Raw genomic sequence first — 24030 nt, forward strand, 5'->3', positions numbered from 1 at the left:
TTTAAAATCTTTTGTTCTAGATTTTTGCAGAAGCTATTCTGTGTAGAGCTTGATTGTCTATAATTGCTAGCATGTTGTTTTATCTGTTAGACTGTGAGTTTCTTGAGAGTACAGATTATTTTTTATCTATCTCTTTTCCCTAGTGCTTATCAGAGTGCCTGGAACATAGTAGGTGTTTAATAAATGTTTATTGACTGCTTGAACATGCACCCCTACCTATGACCAATGTCAGCTTATCATGCTTACCAAGAAAACCTAAAAGTCCAGTTCCTTTCCTGTACAACATTAAAATGCAAAATTTCCTAGCTTCACACAAATTCTCACAAACGTTCTCTCACTTAACTTTTCTTTAAAGTTCTTTTTGTTCATAAATATTTTTAAGAATAGGGAACCATTCTTCCCAGATAGCATTTTTTTTTTTTTAAAATGATGCTACAAATGCAGAGCAGCTATTGAAGAGACTTATCTACTCAATGATATTCTAAAAGAAAATAACAACTCTGCTCCATTTATGTGCCCCCTCCTGTTCATGTGAATGTGAGGTATTACCATAAGTTTAAGTCGTTAGGATAAAGTCACATTTGTACGGTGTCTTCTTCTCCTTTTGTCATTTAGTAGGTCAGAAAAACCACTGCTTTAATAAGTTTTTCCTCATGTACTTTCAGAAAATGCCTGAGGAAAAGAATGTGTCTCTGTGAAAACCACTTACAGAAGGAACTTTTGATGAAAATGAAATGCTTTTCTTAATAAGCAAGTAAAAAATGTAAACGAGGCTGGATAGTTGACGAGTATTCCCCTTTCCCTCCTCTGTCCCTGCCATACTCGGACCAAGTCCAAATCTTACCTTTGTGAAAAGACATCCCGGTATGGACTGCCATGCTGGAGTGCAATTCCATACCCTCTATCTGCAACGGTATTCCCAACAGTATAAAAGGAACAGTCTGGGTCATTGATAGCCACATATTCCAGGACAGCTGCATCCCATACAAAAGCATAATTTCCATATTTCACCTGCAGTGAACAAAGGACAGAGAAGAACAGGGAACTAAGTTTTAATTCATAGTATTATAAAATTTAAATAGAGACCATTCACTCATTCAACAAGCATTTAAGCACCTTTTGTGCCAGGCAATGAATTAACAGAGGATATGGAGCCAAAAATAAAACAATCCCTGCACTCAAAGGGGTTATGTTCCATGAAAGGAAATAAATGTACACAGAACATAAATTCTTTGACAGAAGGGACTGTTTTCCTTCTGTATTTGTATTCCCAGAAGTAAGAAGGAGTCATCCAAGTTTATTGAGCAGAGGAGTGACCTGGTCAGATAAGTGTTTTACGAATATCACTTTGGCATCTGTGTGCAAGACGGACTGTAAGGGAAAAAGAAAAATATAGAGGCATATTTAATCACAAAAAGCAGTGAAAAATAAATGCAGGCAATTAAGAGGAATAAATTAATTATTCAGTCCATTTTGCCTCCATCTTGGGAGGTTTATTTCACCGTCGGGCAAAGTTTCTTAGAGGAGACAGTACTTGAGTTGAGTTTTAAGGGATACAGAGGAATTCAGTGGGGGCAGGGAACACTTTAAGGCACAGGTACTGATATGACCTTCAAGTCACAAGGAACACTGGGGCTGAGAAATTTCAGAGTTCAGGATTTGTACTGAAGATGAGAGAAAATCCAGTTAAGTTGTAGTGTAGTGTATATGAAGATACTAATAATAGGAAGAGGTAATTAAAAATGCCCACTTTTGTAGATAGGTCACAGTGGATGGTGACAGAAAATGCATTTGGATTTGCTAATTAGGAGGTTGTGGTTGAACCTAGGGGGAGAAATTTCATTAAAATAGTGGGAGCCAGAGACATGTCGCAAATTATTGAAGAGTAAGTGGTGAAGATGTAGAATCATCAGGTATAGATGAATTTCAAACAAAATTTAGTTTTAAAGAGGGGAAAGATGAGACAATAATGGGAGAGGAACATGGAGGAAAGATTTTTTTTTTTAGGATTGAGGAGAATTGAGCATATTCTTCAGTGAATAGGATGGAGCAGTAATAAGAAAGAGACTTAAGTTGTCTGAGAGAGGAGGACTGGATTAAGGATCTGAAAGTGGGGCAAGGAGAAATGGGATCAATATACAAAAGGAGATTAACCTTATCAAGGAATAGTGATACCTTTTTCTGACACAGTAGAAAAGGATAAAATGAGTGATGCTGCTGAATGCTTTTGAAGGGTGGAGGAGGAGAGTTGAAGTAGTTCCTTCTGGATTACCTTAAGCCTCTCAGTAAAGTATGGGGCTAAATAGCTTTTAACTGTTAGAGTGTTGTTGGGGGTCTTGAGGATAGAAGAAATGGTCAGGAACAGTTACTGTGGGGATGACCTATGAAGTTAATTAGAATCAAAGAGAAGGATTACTGAGTACCAGAGAGGTCATTGCTAAGGTAACATACCTAAAATTTATACTAGGTGAAATCATCTCAATTTTGTGACTCTCTTCAGTCAATCTTATAAATTTAAGAACAGAAATGGACAGATTGTTTGAAAGAGTTATTTAAGATTGATGATTAATAGGTTGGAAAATGGCATAATATCTGTGTTTGGGGAGGGTGTGAGGACTCTAGGGTGGTAACTTTAAAGTGGGATCATTGGGTCAAAGTTGTTTCCAGAGAAATGAAGAGTGAGAAGATGGATTAAAATCACTATCCAAACTAGGGGTGGGGAACCTGCAGCCTCGAGGCCACCTGTGGCCCACTAGGTCCTCAACTGTGGCCTTTTGATTGAATCCAAATTTTATAAAACAAATCCTTTTATTTTTATTAATACATTTTTATTCATATTTTATATTTTTATCTTATTTTTAAAATGAACATATTTTAAATACCAAAGAATAAAATAAGTTTCAACAAAATAATCCTCCCAGATTGACTGGCACAATTAGAACATTAGTAAGCCATAAGGGCTAAATTGATGGCTGCTATGCTCATTATTTAGCTCTAATTTCCCCTGCCTGACTGGTGCCACCACTGCATGAGGCTGGTTGGTGAGAGTTTATGGAGGTCTGCTGTGCCCGTCTATTATCAGTTTTTGACAACAGTGCACTGTGTTTGCTTGAAATGGAATTTGTGAATAGTTGCGTGGCTCAACAGCATTTTTAAATTCTTTCTGCTTAATAGCCCATCATGTTAAAGAAAACCTAGAGAATGCTGAAGGAAGAAAAAGTTTTTTTAATGAGGATTGGGAATTGCAAATTTATCTCTTTTCTGCTAAGGATAAGATGATTTGCTTGCTTTGTGATACTGCAATATCAACCTTAAAGAAATTCAGTGCTCATCAGCATTATAACACTCATAAGGACCATAAATATTTTAAATTAGAGGGAGAGGCATGAAAGGTTGTATTACAAAAATTAAAAGATGAAAAGCAAAAGCAAAGACAATTCTTTCAAGCAACAATAAGACCTGGAAATAATGCCCCTGAAGTAACTTAAAAGTAGCTTATATATTTGGGAAAAAAGGGAAGGCATTCAGTGTTGTAGAAATTGTGAAAGAATGCATTGTTGAAGTTGTAGGATGCTTAGATCCCAATAATGTTTCAAAGTACAAACAATTGCCACTGTCAAGGAGAACCATAACTGATCAGCAGCGTGAATTAGCCTTCAACTTAACAGGACAACTTCATGCAGTACTTCAAAAGGAAAATATATACTGTTCAATCACTGTCAACTGATGCTACTGACTCGGTGCAGGTTTTATACTTCATTTGGGTCATAACAGAAGATTTTCTTTGCTATGAAGAGTTCTTGCTTTGGGCTCTCTTGCAAACAGAACATGGGGAATAGACATCTTCAACAACTTTCAAGATAAATGTCATGAAGTTGGACTGAATTTGGTAAATTTAATGAGTGTATGTATAGACAGTGAACCTTCCGTGACAGGAAAACATGAAGGGTTTATTGCACAGATTAAAAAAAATATTAACAGATCCAGATGCTCTCATTTCTTTTCATTGTATCTTGCATCAGCCAAGTCTCTGTGCTAAAGCTACTATTTTAAGTGACACTTTGCAACAAGTTATGAGTCTTGTTAACTATGTTTGTGCAAATGCAGCATGGTCAGTTTTGTAACACGCTAAAATTGAATGATGAGGTATTAAATGTGGATTTCCCCTATCATTCTAAAGTGCATTGGCTATCACAGGGACAGGTGTTAGCCAACATTTTCTCTGTGAGATCAGATAGTTAAATTTTAAGAAAAACAGAATCAGCAATATGAATTATTGAAAGATTTCTATAGAAATATAGCATTTCTGTGTGATATCACGTCAAATCAAAATGACTTGAATATTTGTTTCCAAGGTGAAATTAAGTGTATATATGATATGTGGCAAAAAATCCAAGCATTTTGAAAAAAGCTATCTTTTTTCAAAACACTTCTTCTTCAAAAGGAAATTTTGGGTGAACATTTTCCCCACTTAGCAAAGGTCATTGATGAGCAAGATGATATATGTGAATCATTTGAAGAATACTCAGCTGTTATAGACCTATTAATTGGAGAATATAATGAAAGGTTCATTGACTTTGAGAATCATGATATCACATTCAAATTAGCATTTCAGCCTCACCTAGTTGATATCACCAAGGCACCTAAATAACTACAGATGGAATTGATCGAGCTCTCAGTAGATGACATTTTAAAGTCATTGTTTGCTGCTAAGAAAGATCCAATTGAAATATGGGAAAATGCAGTAGAATATCCATGTTGCTTTTGGCAACATGCCTGAAAAATACTTTCTTGCTTTTCAATCACTTATTGCTGTGAATCTACATTCTCCTAACTAACCCGAATCAAGACACTCTTAAGGTCACAAATGACTGATACCCATCTAGAGGATTAACGGAAACTGCAGCCCTTCATGTTGCAACCAAATAATCACATGATTTCCAACAAAAGCAGACATAACAGTCATTAAAAGGTTAGTTATCTTTAAAATCAACAAATAATTTCATTTTTTGAAATTATTAAGTATGTTGTAGTTAGATTTTTACAAAATAACGTATATTTTAATTATATCAAATTGAAGTTTCTTCAGTCTGGCCTTATTTGTGGCCTTCCAAAATGAAAAGATTCCCCATCCCAATCTAAGACAATTCCAAAAGATTCATGATGGATGCTATCCATATCCAGAGAAAGAACAATTGAGTCTTAATGCAGATCAAAGCATACTATTTTCACTTTGAAAATTTTTTTCTTTCCTGTGGTTTTTTCCCTTTTGTTCTGATTCTTCTTTCACAACATGACTTACGTGGAAATATGTTTAATATGATTGTACATATATAACCTATATCAGATTGCTTGCTGTCATGGGGAGGGAGAGAGAAAAAATTTGGAATTCAAAATCATATAAAAGTGAATGTTGAAAACCATCTTTACATGTAACTGGAAAAAATAAAATACTATTAAATGGGAAAAAAAGACGAGTATCCAAGAGAGAGGTAGTTGAGATGGGGGTGAAGAACATAAACATAGATATAGTTGGGGGTAGGGCTGGGAAAGGTGGAAGGATAGGGGGTTGTGATTGGAGACTAGAAATCTGAAATTCAGGATTTCAGGGATGGTGCAATTCTATGATGTAAAAAGGGCAAAGAAATAATCATGCTTATGGTTTGCAAAAGTTGAGTTGATGAAATTGAGGGGAGTTAGCAATTGTGTGGAGATAAGATACACACACACAACTATAACAGAAACTATTATGTGGCAAACACCAAAAGGGATTACTTTGTGCCAAAGTAATCAGTGGCATGATGTTATTACATTATTCATCTAAATAATGTATTTTGGCAGTGTTTTCTTATATGGCCTACTTGCCAGAATTATTGGAGCACATTTCAAATTTCCTACATTTGAGACATATTGCAAGGAATGTCTGCTTGATTGAGGTTTATTCATTCATGCCTTAGTGGTTTTAACTATGAGGTGATCTAGGACGGGAGGAAAAATTGGAAGGAATGTTTGTTTTCTTGTGCTTTGCTTTGCACAAACAATACTGCCACATGGGAAACCTTTTGCCTTTCCAAGGAAGAAGACTTGAAAAAAGCATAGGAGATTAAAAACAGATCCACCTGTGTGTGCTCAGCTGTGAAACTTCTAGAGTGTTTTTAACTGAGTGGTCAGTGGAGGATAAAATGATTGTGAATTACTGGCATATGGTACTGTGATTAAGCCAGAATCGATCAATAGTGGTCTATGGAATTCATTTCCTACATAAGTTCTTATGATAAGCTAGGTTTAGAATTTATTATATCTAGCTCTAGGGTATATTACTCTTTCTGCATCATTCATTTAACTTTCCAGAACCTGTGCAGCAATAATAAATCATGATCAGATTTAAATTTTAAGACTTATTTGAAAAAAAAATATGGCTTTATTGACCTTTATTTTCATTATTGCTCTGCTATAATTTGTGTAATATTTTGCTTTCATGACTTTACAAATGTTACAGCTTCTAACAAGAAAAAGAAATAAGTAGAATTTACTTTTAGGTTAAGTTTAAACTGATTTAAAAAACTTTTAGTTTCAATAAATAAGAGAATTGTAAAGTTTACAATTAAACTCCCTGCCACAATAATCCCCAAATCACTGGCTAACTTTTAAAAACAACAACCCCCACAACCACGATTTCTGTTTCTAGATTTTCAATGACACCATTAGCTTTTAAAAGTTTTGCAAAATGGTAGAACCATAGCACAGTGGCAATATTTTACCCAGGAGTATTAAGGAATTTTTACAATTAAGCTCTTGTAATGTCATCATGCCAATAACTAATTCATTTCTGGAACTGCTAACCTACATTCAATTTGAGGTTGGACAATTTATTAATGAACAAGGTTCATGACCCATTAGGGCTATCCTTGTGTGCTATGGCATCTCCCATATTTGTGCCCAAAAGACCTAGATGGTCCCATCTAGACTGAAATGTGTCCTTGCTATATCTTTTGTTTAAACATCTAACAAATCTTAGCTAAGTATTTTGCCTTGGATGAATAACAATTTATGTTGGTTCAATTCTAAAAATATTGGGCTGTGTCATCTGAGCTATCTAAAAGGCACAGTGAAGTCAGAAAAATCTATGTTGAACCCCAACTTGGACACTTACTGTGTCTTTCAGGCTCCTTGCTTTGCTAATTAAGTGTGACTTGTTTCAGTGAGACCTGGGCAATTCACTTAAATTCTCTGCCTCAGTTTCCTCATCTGTAAAATGGAGATAATAATAGCCCCTAACTCTCAGGATTGATGTGAAGATCAAATAGATAATATTTATAAAAAGCTTTTCAATCCTCAAAGATCTATATAAATTATTATAATTATGATTATTGTTATATTCATCCCATTCACCCACCCCAAACACTACATCTCTATTTTTTTCCTCTCCTTTTCCCTCACATTTCATGCTAGCAGTAAAAAATTGGCAATGGGGAGGCATATTGTGATATCTTACAGCAATTATTGTTTATATCAGTGATTTTTGGCACTTACTCATGCCTAGTATAGTTAACTTTCATGTGTATATGCCTTGCCTCTCCTTCTGTGTTTATAAATTTTCCTTCTGGCTTCCAGAATTCAAAACCATGTTCCTGCAGATGTCTCATCTCCGAATTTTCCTTAGCTCTGTGGTCCTCCTTGCCCTGGTATACCCAACCATCACCGTGGCCTTCTTAACTTAGAATATCCCTCCATAAAGGCAACTTCCATTTTCCATAGGTAAATTCCTCCTGGAGTATCAGTTTTGTGGAGGGGCTCAGACTAACCTTCATTTTCCTTCCAGCTCTGTTCCTAGCTTTTGGACTTCAAAATCTTTTTTGCTTGTATTTGGTTTCCCAGTGCCTAAGTTCCAGGAAATGCTTAATAATATTTTCTTAACTTCCTTCCTTCCTTCCTTCCTTCCTTCCTTCCTTCCTTCCTTCCTTCCTTCCTTCCTTCCTTCCTTCCTTCCTTCCTTCCTTCCTTCCTTCCTCCCTCCCTCCCTCCCTTCCTTCCTTCTTTCATTCCTATATATTCTCAGTAGATATTCCTTTGCAAAAACTAATTGACATTAATTGCTTATCTCTGATATCAAAGAGCTATCAACTGATTAAAGGGTATACTGCCTGGTAAATGATATTGGGGCAATAATCGTTGTCAATTGATGCTAAGGGTGAATACACCAGAATAGAAGCTTGAGATCATATTGAATACTGTTGCAATTCAGAGGTACCCCTAGAATCCTGAGAGGGAAGTCAGACAATGGATTCAGTTTACCAGTGTGTTTAAGGGGTTGGGAGAAAGTCCAGAGTCTCACTATAGTATAAAAATTCACCCCCTCCCCTGCTGTTTGTTGCCTTCTTTCCAGTTTCATTCTTAGAAGCCCTTAGGACAGGAGCTCTTAACTTGGGGTCCATGAACTTGTATGTACGTATAAATGTATATTTATCTATGCATAAACACAGACATATACATGAATGATATATAATAAAATATTTGCATATATATAGTTATCTTGATAATCAATTTCCTTTCTAATATATGTATTTATTTTATAAATTAAAAAAATCATCCCAAGAAGGGGACCATAGATTTCATCAGACTTCCAAAGGGATTTATGACACATCCTATGCTTTAGGATGATTCTACATAATTCCTCCTCTTCTCAAGATTTCTATAAATTTGCTTTTTCTCTCTATTGCTTCTCACTTTTTGTTAATCTTAGGAAGTTGCTTATAATCTTCTACCATCCTTCTCCTTAAGCTTTTACAAACAAGTTTATATTTTAAACCCTGGTAGCCATATCTTTCCACTTGGTGCAGAGATCAAATGTTTGTTGGATGAAGCAGTTTCTAATTTTTTTTTCAGGCTCCTTACTTTGCCAATTCATTTGCATTTGATAAACTTCCTTAGTTGACAATCTATGTGGATTTCTTTTTTTTTTTAAACCGATATCCTATTTTTGGCATCAATTGGTTGAAGTTGCCTCAAATTTATTATCATATTTTCTTTTCATTTTCATTTTTTCTTTTCTGATTTTTGCTTTAACAAGTCAGAAGTCTATCTGGACAAAATTACATGATCTAGAAATTACTCACATGGATAATCACTCAAGTTCATCTTTATACATTTAGTGCTTGCCACGTCCAGGGTTTCTTGGTCCTCTCCCTAAAGAAAGTATTAATAGCATATAGGGATGAGGTTTCTGTATAAACTAAAAGCCTTTGACCACTTTTTTTTTATTCTGAACCACATTTCCTAATATATTTTGTTGTCCTTTTATGCTCACAATTGCATCGAGGTCACTAAATATTAAAGTATATTTTGATTTAATTTGGAGAGTACCCAGAGCTGGCAAATTTGCCCCTCTTCTTCCCTTAATGCCAGCAATTCAGAGTCAATGTCTCCTGAGGTGAAAGCTCCTTTCTACTGTTCCAGTTCTCATATTTCCATTCCATATTGCTCAGTCTTACTACTCACCATTCCCTTTCCATGGTGTTCCCTGGAACTCCTACTCAATCTTTTTGTTGGAGGTATTCAAATAAAAATAATTTATTTTCTCTTCTTTCCACCTTCTTCTCTCATTGGAAAAAAGTGAAAAAAGAAAAACATAATTTTGTAACAAATGTGCATAGTGAAGCCAAACAATTCCCACGCTGGTTATGACTAAAACTGTTTCTCTTTTTGCATCTTGAACCCATCATCTCTCTGTCACCGCACGTGGCCACATCATCATTAGTTCCTTGGAAATGTAGTTGGTCATTGGACTGATCAGAGTTCTTGAATCTTTCAAAGCTGTTTGTCTTTGAAATGTTGTATTATTGTAGAAATTATTCTCTTAGTTCTGCTTATTTCACTTTGTATCAATTTACACAAAGGCTTTGAAGGTTTTTTTGAAAGTATTTCTTTCACCTTTTCTTACTGCACAATAGTACTCTACTATATTCACATGCCATGATTTGTTTAGCCATCCTCCAACTGAGGGAGACTCCCTTAGTTTCTAGTTCTTTGCCACACTAAAAAGAGTTGCTATAAATATTTTTATATGTATTGATCCTTTTCCTCTTTGATTTCTTTGTAGTACAGACCTAATAGTGTATAACCACACCAAAGGATATACACCTCATTAACTTCATTGGTGTTGTTCTAAATTGCTTTCCAGAATGGCTAATCCAATTCAAAAGTGCACTAATATGCCTGTCCTTACACAACCCCAACATCATGCCATTTTCCTTTTTGGCCATGTTTTCCAATCTGATAGATATGAGGTAAAACCTCAGCATTGCTTTAATTTAATAACAATTTTCTAATTGTTAATGATTTGAAGTATTTTTTCATATGGTTGTTGATAGGTTGGGAATAGGTCTTAGTTTTATAAATTTCAATCACTTCCCTACATAAATTTTATAAATTTCAATCACTTTCCTTTTGGAAATGAGATCTTAATCAGAAAAACTTGATGCAAGAATTTTCCCCCACGTAAATTTCCCTTCTAATTTTGGCTGTAATACTTTTGTTTTTGCAACTACTGCTGCTCAATCTTGATGAATTTTATAAATTTGCCTTCATCTTCAATCTACTCTGTGTCTTCAGGTTCTCATGTTAAACTTCTTGGACTCATAGATCTCTTCAGAAGATACTTCATCACTGGCTACCTTTCCCCATGTTGACTCTTCTTTCTTTCATAAACCATGACTCAGAGGAATAGTAAGAAGAATTCACATACTCTTTGCTTCCCACTGATACTTCACTACTTTCCTTCTGCCAATATCAGTTAACAACCTTTCTATGGTGGCTTACTTATCATTATTACTTCAACAAGCATGTAGGGAGTGTTTATTGTTTGTAAAGCACTGTACTAGGAAATAAGTATTCAAATATAGAAATGAAAGCCCCTGCCTTCAAGGAACTTACATCATTTTGGAGAGAAACAGCATATATGCAAATAGGTAAATAGAGATTTCATCTAGTTTTATTGCTATTACTGAGTTCCAAGTCATCATTCCTAAGTACTTTAATACATTACTCCACATGTTTTTCTTCTAACCTATCCTCTGTCCTTATTATATGTCCCCTCAAAATACCCTGCTTATCAATCTTCTTAACGCTCATGCCCTATAGCTTTACTTTATCAGCCACCCGTAGATATGTTTACATCATATATCTCACCACCAACATATCTCGTCATCTTCATGATAAACCCATCTTATCCCTTACTTTAATGGGGTAGGGTGACTTGATTGAGTTAATATCAATCAAACCCATCCTTGCACTGGCAAAACTCCTAGAAGAAACTGTCTGTACCTGTTACCTCCAATTCTCTGCTACCCACTCATGTTCAATCCTTTGTAACTTGACTTTTGATCCTTTTATACAAATGAAAATTTTCTCTCCAAAGTTACTAATGATCCCAGCTTTTAAATACTATCATTTATCTTTTAGTCTACATCCTATTTGACCCTTCTTTAGCTTTTGATATTGTTGACTACATCTTCCTTTGAATACTTTCTCTATTTTTAGTTTCCATGACTTTGCTTTTACTTGATCCCCACTTTCTTTTCTGGCTACTCTTTTTCAATCTTCTTTATTGGATCATCATCGATCTCTCTTTTTTAGCATCAGTGTTCCCCTTTCTTCTCTCTGTGTATTCTGTCTTGGAGAACTCATTGGTTTACATGGGCTCAAGTATATCTGTACATGATTACCAATCTGTGCATCCAGCCTTAATCTCTGTCCTGAATTCCAATCACACATTAACAATTGTCAGCTGCCTGTCTCCTTCTGAGCATATTGTTTTCCCAGACAGAATGTAAGCTCCTTGAGGGAGTGCAGTTTTTTCCTTTGTATCCTCATCTCCTATGATAGTGTCTAATAAACGCGTAATCTCAAGTATTGCTTGATTACTTGGTCTCAAATTCAACCTAACCAAAAAAGGAATTCATCATTGTCACCAATTCCCTTCCCCCCCCAATTTGTCCTTTTTTTTTTTTTCAAAGTGACTGAATTCTACTGAAGCCTCAACATCTTTTCAGTCATGGTGTGTGTGTGTGTGTGTGTGTGTGTGTGTGTGTGTGTGTGTGTAGAGCTTGGAGTCCTTCTTATCCCTTCACTCTTGCTCACTGCCAACACCAAGCTTCCAAGTCTCATCAACTCAACCTCCATAACACCTCTTACGTAGAACCTCTCCTCTCACACAGCCACCACCATAATTTTGGCCCTCATCATCTCTTACTGTTTTATTGTAACAGCTTCCTAATTGGTCTTGAGGGCATTACAAATAGAATATTGCATATGAAATGCTATAAATATAATATTGTATGCAATGAAAATTATTTCATGCTCATCCTGTTCTATATGTGCCCCCTTCATACAATTCTGTATTCAGAAAAAACATACATTATATGTAATATATATGTATATATGTGTGAGTGTGTGTGTGTTTATGAAAGAAAAAAAAAGAGGATTATTTTACTAAATGCCTACACACATCTCTGCCTTAGCTTGTAGTTTAATAGGAGAGAAGATAAACATGTAGCAAAGCATTGCAAAGTATCTGTAGGGGGAGACATCTCATTTGATGACTCAACCCTGCAAACTGAGTCAAATAGAAGTTAAGTGACTTGGCTAGTGTCACATGGCTAACAAGTGTCTGAGATTGGATTTGAACTCAGGTGTTGCTGACTCCAGGCCCAGTGCTCTATCCATTCAACCACTTAGCTGCTTCACCTAGAATCTTAGAGACCTGTCTTTCAATCTAAACAGTTCAAATATGCTCTATTTCAACATTCCCAGTGACAGAGACTTAGACATTACGAAGGGAACCAATCCTTTAAAAAAAAATGGTCACTGAAATAGCAGAATTGGCAGGCAGAGTTAGGGCAAACCTATTGGAAGGAAAGATCTTCGGAAATAGAGAGGTTACATGGATTCTATTTTCAACTCTGGTACTAATTAGCAATAGAAGCCCAGGCTTTAATTTCCTCATCTGTCAAATAAAGAAATTGGACTACATGATAAATGAGATCACTCCTAGCTCTAAAGTTCTTTGTTTCTAGGAAGACTTAAGGCTACAACTTAAAAGGAGGGAAGGGATATTGTATGATAGACAGAAGAAAGAAAATTTTTCTACATCGTAATTTGAATAATGTTTTGGAGGCAAGAGATTGGTTTGACTGGAATGGAGGTTATAGTACTATAAGACAACAGACACACAAAGGAGGACTGTGATAAAGAGCTTTGGGAGCATATATAGATAGGGAGCTACTGGCTGTGGTAGAGGTGTCAGATAACTATTTACCAATATAATGCAATTTAATGAATATGAATGATGCAATTTGGCCTACTGGATGGAGCCGAACTCTCTATCAGGAAGACCCACATTGAAATCCCACCTCCGACTCTTACTGGCCGTGACTCTGGGCAAGACACGTCATACTTAGGGACCTAGACAACTAAGCTGCAGAACAGTTGCTGAACTTAATTAGTAAAAAGAATTTCCATGCTAGGAGATCCTTACACTAGTGAAAGAGAGACCTGGATTCCACAATTCCTTCTCCTTGCCCATCCCTCCAAATGTTGAATATTAAGGAGTGCAAAGAAGCTAGAGGCTGTAATGCCAGCAAGAAAACAGGGAATAGAATAACCAGAGGAGAGACAAAGAATTTGCAGTAGAGAATGAAGGAAAGAAGTGGCTGAATTACCATGATGTTATGGAAGAGGGATTCGAGTTAATTAAATAAACATTTACTATATTCAGTCGGTCAATAAGCTTTTATATCCTTAGAATTTCATATCCTTAGAATTCAAGATTAGATGGATCCTTGCCCTCAAGGAGTTTATAGGCAAAAGAAATGAGGAAATAAGGTAAGTACACAGATAAATAAGACACACCCCCCTGGTGGAATGTGATATGTAATAACAGTCTAGACAATGTGCTATAAGAAATTTAAGAAAGGAGAAATCCTTTGGAGTTTTGAGAATTTAGGGCAGGCTATATAGAACCAGTGGCATATGAACTGAGGCAGAAAAGAAAGGTAGAATTTCAACTGAGTGAAAGAGGAGTTGATTCCAGTTATGGGGGACAGTCTAACAAAAAAACATGGAGGTGACATTTCTAGCAGAAGACTTTCAGAATCACTTGTTTTTAGTGATCTCTCTGTCCTCAAATTATCTTATATATATTTACCTGTTTTTCAGATGAGGAAACTGAGGCTTGGGGTTGACTTGCTCAGGGTCACATAGTAATTGTTCTAAGTAACAGAGCTGGGTTTTGAAACTGTCTACTAACTCCATATCCAGTGCTTTTTCTATAACATCCTATGAGAGGTACTGAGGTCCTGACCTTAGGGGATAGGAGAGATGCATATGTTGTGAAAGATATTGTGACAGGAATTTGTGATTGGTTGTATGTAGGAAGGCGGGGGTGGGGAGGGAGAGAGGGAGAGAGGGAGAGAGAGAGAGAGAGAGAGAGAGAGAGTCAGAGAGAGATCAAGGTTGGGGTGTGGGAAGGAAATAAGCATTTATGTGGCACCTACCATGTAACAGGCCCAATGCTAAGCACTTTACAAATATTATTTCATTTGATTCTCACAACAACTCTGCAAACTGAGGCAAATAGAGGTTAAGTGACTTGCCCAGGGTCACAGAGCTAGTAAGTATCTGAGATTGGTTTTGAGCTCAGCTTTTTTCTGACTCTAGGTCCAGTGCTCCAGCTACTGTACCACTTACCTGCCTCAGCTAGGAGGAAATACTGTTTTTTTTTTAAAAATGTTATTTATCTTATTTTTAATTTGTGAAATAAAATAAGCATTTCCATAACATGGTAGAATGAAATAAAAGATAATTGCACATGAACTTGCAAATCTACTATGTACAGCTTATTATTGCTTTTAAATATATAATAAAGTTGTCATACAACTTTCATTTTTTCTTTATTTTTTCCCCTGTCCCTCTCCCCCCTTTCTAGAGATAGCTACCATTAGACACAAATATGCATATATATATATATGTGTATATATACATATTTAAAATCACTCTATACATCTTTTATTTATCAGTTCTTTTTGTGGATGCAGATAGTGTCTTTCCTTCACAAGTCCTTTGTAGTTAATAGGGATATTTATAATAGAGGAAATACTGTTAATGTGGAGAGCACTTGGCTACCACACTCAGCTCATGCTCCACATTTGCCTATGATCACTGAGTATCTTTGGACAGGAAAGCCTCTGCTATCAGTTTTCATATCAGTACATGGGAGGGAGAGGGTGAGTGTAGTATAAAAAAATGCTTCATGAGATTTTCAACCTGTTGTGATTATTATGGGATTTTCAGAACTAAAAAAAGTATTAATATATTTTTACTTTAATTGAAGTGAACAGATGAAATATATCTAGAAACATTTCCATTTTCAAAAAGTGTTTATTAATATTTCTAATGTATAGATAACTTTGGAGACCTTTTTTTTTCTTTGCTCATCTTTTCTTAAAAGATAGTCTCTTGTTCTTTACCTAGCTAAAAAGAAAAAGTCTTGGTGAACCCAGTTACATTTTGGTTTCTACTGTGAAGCCAATTAGAGTTGGAATGTTGCTCTGTCAATAAATGTACTTTCCCCCTACAATTTCCATCTATGAGATCCTGTGTGCCTATGAGTAATACATTCACTATCAAATCATGTACTTAATGTATTGAATCAGAGTTGCTACCTGTTGAACCAAACATATTAGATGCGGAACCAAATACAATATTTTTGAATCAAATACATCAGCTAGTAAATAAGGTCAATGTTAAATTAATTATGTTCTGTACTGAACAACTTCATAAAGTTACATCTGAAATATTAAACTGTTCTGTTGGAAACTCATCTCCCAGAATTACTCTATTTTATCATATTTTTCATATGGTGCACTTAAGTGACAAATTAAATAACACACCTGATCCATCAAATATCTGAGACCCACTTCATGCCACCGAAAAGACATGGAAATCGCATCATTTTTGCTTGAGTTTTAAAAAAGTTTAAAAATAGAACTTGTGTTCTTTCAAGTAGCTATTACTTTTGGGGGAACTTACAGAGGTTGTTGTATATTATTTCTTGATTTAAAAAAGTTTCACCAGTGTAGTTTTTACTGCAACCTGACACTAAACCCGAGGAATTAACATATGATTCTCCTCATTGGTGGAAAGAATGGTTATTCAATGCTACCTGCCGGCATGAAGCAAAAAATTAGCAAAAGCCTGAAAGAGGAGAGCTTGTTTATCTGATTTTCAGCTCCTAGAGAGGACACATGGGGTTCCAGGTTCTCTTCAGCAGGAAGCCCTGGAGGGAGAGACAGAGAGACTCTGGGAAGAAGACAGCATGTGGAGGAGCTGGAACTATTTGTATATCTCTATTTCCTGCTTATCAAACTACAAATTGGAGATTTTCCTTTCTTGGGGGAAACTGAATATTCTTTTTTTGTTAACTGAGCTATCTTGTTCCCAATGAAAGATGCATGATGTGTATGGTCTGATATATTTTCCCCTGTAAAATTTCTCTTAGCTTGTATAAATAAGTTTATTTACTATGTGTAATAATCTTTGCTTAACTGATATTTGGTGGGACAGGGAGTCAAGCCTTTACATATAGCTTGAAGTACTGTTTCTTATCAAGGGAGAGTGACCAGAAAAAGCAGCTTGAACTAAAAAAAAAATTCTGTTAAGCTAATAATATTTAGGGGGCTAGATATAATTCTATTCCGGTATCTTCTCTCTTAGGAGAGCAGAGCAGCTAGTCTTATAGCTCCAATGTCCTGCTCCCCTCCAGCAGGAATCAAAGTCCCATTTTAGAAGAGGATGGGTGAAATTCTAGAGATAACTGAATTATGAAATGAAAGTGAAGCTAAAGATGTGATCAAGATTTTCACACACAACATGCCTGACATGCATTTGCTGTTCAATGGTTCCAAGGCTGGCAACTGGAGAATCGCAAGGAGACAAGGAGAATCCAGACTACCAGAAAAGTTGTATTGCCCTTGGACTACAATAGAGAGGAATGCCAAAGAAGTTGGTGGGGCTTTGCATCTGTTTTACATGTTAGCCACTCTGATAGTATTCCTCACTGTTAGAGACATAGTGGTAAAAGGAGTCAGAGAGCTCATATAGGAGAGTAGTAGGAGAAAAGAATGGAAAAGTACTTTGAGGTTGGATTGTGGAAGACATTCAAAACCAGACTACAAATTTTACACATTTTGATTATATTGTGTAGGTAATGAAGTGTTTATTTCTGTAATGTCCTACATGTTTTCAGTAATTATTCAAGTATAAGGGCTGTAGGATTTGCCTATGTCTAAAAAATAGCATCCTACTGGGAAAAGAGAAAAGAAAATTCCAATTCACTATTAGACTGTGATTTTTTTCCCTTTATCTTTTAATAATGATAATGGGGAAGAATATGTAGGCAAAAATAAGAATTCATTATTCTTATTGGTTGGCAAAATGGAAAGCAACATGACATAGTGACTAGAATGCTCTTCCTCTTACACTTACTGGTTATGTGACCATGAGTGAGTCCCAACATCTCTAAGCCTCTGGCAACTTTTAATAACTATTGGAAGAAACCAGTGAAATCACAGGTCAAAATGGAAGTATTTCATTGACTTAGAGCTGGAAGGTACATGAAAGGTTGTCTAATACAACTTCCTAATTTTCTGGATGAGGAAACTCAGGCCAGAGAAGTCAACCAACTTGCTTAAGGTCACACAGTTAAATGGCAGAGCCAGAGTCTGAACATATATCCTCTGACTCCAATCCCAGTGTTGTTGTTCTTGTTTCTTTCTTACCATGTTCTCTCTCTTCTTTGATGAACTTTAAGTGAATGGAGATGTATAACTCATGGGAAAAGAACAAGAGAAATTGCTATGCTGTAAAACAAACCAAAGGATTAACTGCTTAACCCACCATTCAGATTCACTCCAGTTGGCATGTTCTTGCACTAAATAAAGCTTCTTAGATGGCATGTACCAAAATTAGCTTGCTCAGTGAAATGTACCATCAAACCTCTAGCAATCAAACCTATTTTCTGGAGTGCAGCTCTGATACGCCACAGAAAATAGATGTATTAGCATATTCTGACAGCCATCTTCCTTCTTTATCCTATAGGGTCCCATAATGAATTAGTGTCAATGCAAAGAATAGAGATAAATTTGTGACATAAATAAAACACATAAAAACCACTTGTTCAAATTGCAAAAGGAAAAATCTTGTTTTGCCCTAACACTTAAAAAAAATGCCCTTCAACCTGTTCATCAAAAGCAGATTATACACTTCCCATCTTCCCTATTCACCATCTCCCTCACCCCTCCACCTTGCAAATGGTAGTGATTACCATTTGAGAAAACTCATTCGTTTAACATTAATAGAATCAGATGTCAGCAGTTATCATTTAATGTCCGGAAACCAGTCCTTTATGGTTATTTTTATGCATTATTCTTCATGGTATTTGTGTAGGCAGGCTTGTGAGATTACTTCCATTTCCCAAATTGGAAAACTATTTACGTGTCTTGTCTAAGGCCCAACAAGTCATTGCCAAAGGTTAAATAAGGATCATAATCTCTGAGTTTCTAGGTTATTGCCTGTCTAGTTTTATAGAGATTTCTAAAACACAGTTTCACCAGTGCTTAACATTTATATTAAACATGTTCTTTTTTATCTTATGCCTCTGCACATTAGATACATTCACTACAACTATTTTCTGGTTCAGAAATTTATATGACCCATAACAATAGCTTTAATCAATTTTCCCATAATTTAAAAATAAAAGATTTTTTTTCTTTATCAAATACAAAATTCAAAGAGCAAAAGACAAGAGATTGACAAATACTATGTATGTAGTATGTAGGTAATACATGTTACTGGGGTTTGTTTGGGCATGTCCAAATTACCTAATATGGAAGCCTCTGCATCCCTTACCATGTGGATGGATGTAGCCCATTTTAATTGGTTGCCTAACTGGAACAGGTCGTGTCTTTAAAACTGGGAAGACTCATGTATAGTCTTTCTCTTTTCTGCCTCTTTTTGGCTTGTGATCTTTCTGGGACCCTTACTCTTTTTTTTTTTTTTTGGTTAGGCAATGGGGTTAAGTGACTTGCCCAAGATCACACAGCTATTAAGTGTTATGTGTCTGAGGTCAGATTTGAACTCAGGTGCTCCTGAATGCAGGGCTGGTGTTCTATCCACTGTGCAACCTAGCTGACCCTGTGACCCTTACTCTTTCTGGCTGTAGCCAGAGGGTGAAGATCCCAGCTTACCCACAGTATGGGCATCAGGAACTAAATCAGTGAGAAGGGAAGGACTTCCTTCTGCCATGTATCCTCTCTTTTGCCTCAGCTTTAAGGAATGGTCTTGGGTTGATTTTTTTTTCTGCTGTTCTATATTGTTTGTTCTCAGTTTCCAGGGACAAGCTGCAATCTCTGCCAGATAGGATCTGGGAGGCTGAACATGGTGCTTGACCAACATTGCAGATGGGATAGTGTAGACAGTCAGACTGGCAGGGATTCCAGAATGTCTGGGACTTGAGACTGAGGAGGGCTTCTGGTCTTGGAACTGGGACTATGTGCTCTATAGGAATTGAGCTAAACTATGAACCTAATCCCTTTCCCTTCCTTAATCCCTTCAAGGCAGAAGGAGATTATGCCTTGTGTATGTTAGGGAAGTAAGTTTGTATATTTATAATTATGCATATAGAAATAAATATTTCTGTGTAAAACCTGATCTGTTAGTGGCTAAATGGAACTGGGGCAAAGGAGATCAATCCCTATAACTGAGGGAACAAAATTGGTGGGGGCTGGAGCCATTTGTAGAGTCTAAACACTCCTCCATCCCTGGAAGGGTACCAGAGAACCCTGGGGGAGGGGTAAAATGTGTAATATGCATGACCATAAGCCAACAGGGGCTAAGGTGGTCAATATTGCATAAGTGTTTGTTGAATTGAATTAAAGCATCAAAATGAATATGATGTTGAAATGATTTGCTTAGGAATATTTAGAGAATAAGTGGCAGTCAAGTATTAGCTATAAGGTCTCCCAATTTGCATTGTAGAGCTCTGTCTACCTGACAAATTTTATTATACTATAAAGAAGAATTAAAAAGCTAAACTTCATTTAAGGAAGTATTCAGGCCATCCATGCTCATATCTTTCTCAACTCTATTTTTGACTCTCCAGACTTTTGTTTTAAAAAAATATTATTTATTTTTAGCATTCTTTTCTTTTTTAAATTTTGAGTCCCAGATTCTCTCATCCTTTCCCATACCTCCCACATGCACTGAGAAGGCAAGCAATATGATATCAATTATACATGTGAAATAATGGAAAACATTTCTGATTGAAAAAAAACAAGAAAAATAAAGAAAGTGAGAAATTGTACTTTAATCTGTACTCAGAGTTCATCATTTCTCTCTGTGGAGGTGGGTAGCATTTTTTCATCATGAGTACTTTGGAATTTTCTTGAATCATTGTGCTGATCAGAATAGCCAAGTCTTTCACAGTTAATCATTATTACAACATTGTTCTTAATGTGCACAGTGATCTCCCGGTTCTTTGCACTTCACTTTTCATTAGTTCATATAAATCTTGTCATGTTTTTCTGAAACCATTCCCTTGGTCATTTCTTATAGCACAAAGTACTTCATCACAATCATATGCCACACTGTGTTCAGCCATTCCCCATTTGATAGGCATCCTCTCAATTTTCAAATCTTTGCCATCTCAAAAAGAGCTGCTATAAATACTTTTGTACATATAGGTCTTCACCCATACCCTTTTTAAAATATACTTGGGATACAGATCTAGTAGTGGTATTGCTCAGTCAAAGGGTATGTACAGTTTTATTGCCCTTTGGGCATAGTTCCAAATTGTTCTCCAGAATGGGTTGTCCTAATTCACAACTATACCAATAGTGTATTAGTGTACCTGTTTTTTTCCCAGCCCCTCCAGCATTTATCATTACTGATAGGTATGAGCTGAGACCTCAGAGTTGTTTTAATTTGCATTTCTCCAATCAGTAGAGATTTAGTACATTTCTTCATGTAATTATAGATGGCTTTGATTTCGTCTTCTGAAAACTGCCTATTTATATCCTTGACCACTTATCAGTTAGGGATTGGCTCCTATTTTTATAAATTTGCCTCAGTTTCCTACATATTTGAGAAATGAGACCTTTATCTGAGAAACTTGCTGTAAAATTTTTTGATGTTACTTCATTGTCGATGGTACTTTTTAGCAAGGTGGAGTTTCCCTGATTATCTCTTTTAATTAGGTCTATTTTTGTTTTTGCTTTGTCTGAGATCATGATTGCTACCTCTGCCTTTTTTTTTCTTCTTTAATAGAAGCATATTAGATTCTGCTCTAGCCTTTTTAAAAAAAAAACAAAAAACTCTGGTGTGTCTTTCTGTTTCAAGTGTTTCTTTTGTAAACAACACATTGTTAGTTTCTAATTTTTAATCTATTCTGCTATCTATTTCTGTTTTATGGGTGAGCTCATCCCATTTACATTCAGTTATGATTACTGTGTATTTCCCTCCACCCCATTTTCTTCTCTTTATCCTCCCCTTTCTCTCTCTTTTTATCTTGTCCTTCCTCAAATGTCTGTTTTGCTTCTGACCACTGTCTCCCTCAATCCACTCTCAGTTTTATCATAGCCCTCCTTTCTCTTATCCCCTTCCCCTCCTATTTCCTTATTAGGAAAGATAGATTTCTATATACAAATGAGGGTATATATTATATTTCTATCTTTATCTATCTATCTACCTATCTATCTGTATATGTATTCTTTTCTCTTTCTCCACTGCAAAAGCTGTTTCTTGAGTGTCTCTTTTATGTGAGAAAAATTTCCCCATACTGCCTCTTTATACCTCTTTCTCCCAGTGTATCCCACTTTCTCACCCCTTAATTTTTTTTTTAGGAGATCATCCCAACATCCCTCTGTCTGTGTAAGCTTCTTCTAATTGCCCTAGTAATGATAAATTTCTTAGGTGTTACATGTATCATCTTCTCATATAAGAATGTAAACAGTTTACCTTTATTGAATTTCTTATGATTACTCTTTCATGTTTTCCTTTTTATGCTTCTCCTGAATCATGTGTTTGAATGTTCAATTTTCTATTTAGCTCTGGTCTTTTCATCAGCAATGCTTGAAAGTGCTCTATTTCAGCAAATGTCTATTTTTTCCCCTGAAGGATTATATAATTAGTTTTGCTGGCTTGGGTTATTCTTGGTTGTAATCCTAGCTCCTTTGCCATCCAGAATATCATATTCCATTCCCTCTACTCCTTTAATGTGAGTTGCTAAATCTTGCATGATCCTGATTGCAGCTCCATGATATATGAATTGTTTCCTTCTGGCTGCTTGTAATATTTTCTCCTTGACTTGGGAGTTCTGGAGTTTGGCCATGATATTCCTGGGAATTTTCATTATATTCCTTTGGCATTCTTGACCTTTAGTTCTTCCAGACAAATTTTGTTATTTTTTTCTAGTTCAATAAAATAATTTTTGGTAGTTTGATTGGCATGTCACTGAATAAGCATATTTAGTAAAATTGTAATTTTTATTATATTAGCTCAGCCTACCCATACTAGCAATTGATATTTCTCCACTGGGGAATTGGTCTATAATTTTATTTCTCTGTTTTGGCCTTTCCTGGTTTAGGTGTCAGAACCATATTTGTCTCATAAAAGGAATTTGGTAGAAGTCCTTCTTTGGCTGTTTGTCCAAATAGTTTACATAGTATGGGAATTAATTGTTCTTTAAATGTTTGGTAGAATTTACTTGTAAATCTATCTGGCCCTGGAGATTTTTTCTTAGGGAGTTCATTGATGGCTTGTTCAATTTCTTTTTCTAAAATGGGATTATTTAAATATTTTATTTCCCCTTCTGTTAATCTAAGCAACTTATATTTTCATAAATATTCATCCATTTTACTTAGATTGTCAGATTTATTGGCATATAGTTGTACAAAAACTCCTAATTCGTGCTTTAATTTCCTCTCCATTGGTGGTGAATTCACCTTTTTCATTTTTGATACTGGTAATTTGGTTCTTTCTTTTTTTTAAATCAAATTAACCAAATATATCTATTTTATTTTTTTTTTTAAATAAAACTAGCTCTTAGTTTTACTTATTAGTTCAATAGTTTTCTTGCTTTCAATTTTATTAATCTCTCCTTTGATTTTCAGAATTTCAAATTTGGTATTTAATTGAGGATTTTAATTTGTCATTTTTCTAGCTGTTTAAATTGCATGCCAAATTCATTTATCTTCTCTTTCTCTATTTTATTCATTTAAGCATTTAGAGAAATAAAATTTCCCCTAAGTATTGCTTTGGCTTCATCCCATAAATTTGGGTATGTTGTTTCCTTATCATCATTCTCTTTGATGAAATCATTATTTCTATGATTTATTGTTTGACCCTTTCATTCTTTAGGATTAGCTTATTTAGTTTCCAAATCATTTTAAACCTATCTTTCCATGGCCCTTTATTACATGTAGTTTTTATTGCATCATGATAAAAAAGTGATGCCCTTAATATTTCTGCCTTTCTGCCTCAGATTGTGAGGTTTTTATGCCTTAATACATAGTCAATTTTTGTGTAGGTGCTATATGCTACTGAGAAAAAGGAATTCAATCCTCATTCAATTTTCCCCAGAGATTTATCATATCTAACTTTTCTAAAATTCTATTCACCACCTTAACTTCTTATTTGTTTATTTTGTGGTTAAATTTATCTAGTTCTGAGAGGGGAGGGTTGAGGTCCCCCATTAATATAGTTTTGCTGTCAATTTCTTCCTGTAACTCACTTAACTTCTCCTTTAAGAATTTGGATGCTATACTACTTGGTGCATATATGTTTAGTTTAGTATTGATATTACTTCATTGTATATGGTACCTTTTAGCAAGATGTAGTTTCCTTCCTTGTCTCTTTTAATTAGATCTATTTTTGCTTTTGCTTTGTCTGGGATCAGGATTGCTACTCCTGCTTTTTTTT

The 24030-nt window shown here is 35.5% G+C and overlaps 1 protein-coding gene across 1 annotated transcript in view; it reads right to left on the bottom strand.

Annotated features, from left to right (window-relative positions):
• Positions 1-24030, bottom strand: part of GRID2 (glutamate ionotropic receptor delta type subunit 2) — a 1698202-nt gene that overhangs the window by 155853 nt on the left and 1518319 nt on the right. The window contains exon 14 of the mRNA XM_027837543.1: positions 845-1011. Within this exon, the coding sequence (XP_027693344.1) occupies positions 845-1011 (167 nt within the window). The remainder of the gene's footprint in view (positions 1-844; positions 1012-24030) is intronic.

Source organism: Vombatus ursinus, unplaced genomic scaffold, assembly GCF_900497805.2.
Source record: "Vombatus ursinus unplaced genomic scaffold, bare-nosed wombat genome assembly UNPS02014821.1, whole genome shotgun sequence".
NCBI lineage: Eukaryota > Metazoa > Chordata > Mammalia > Diprotodontia > Vombatidae > Vombatus > Vombatus ursinus.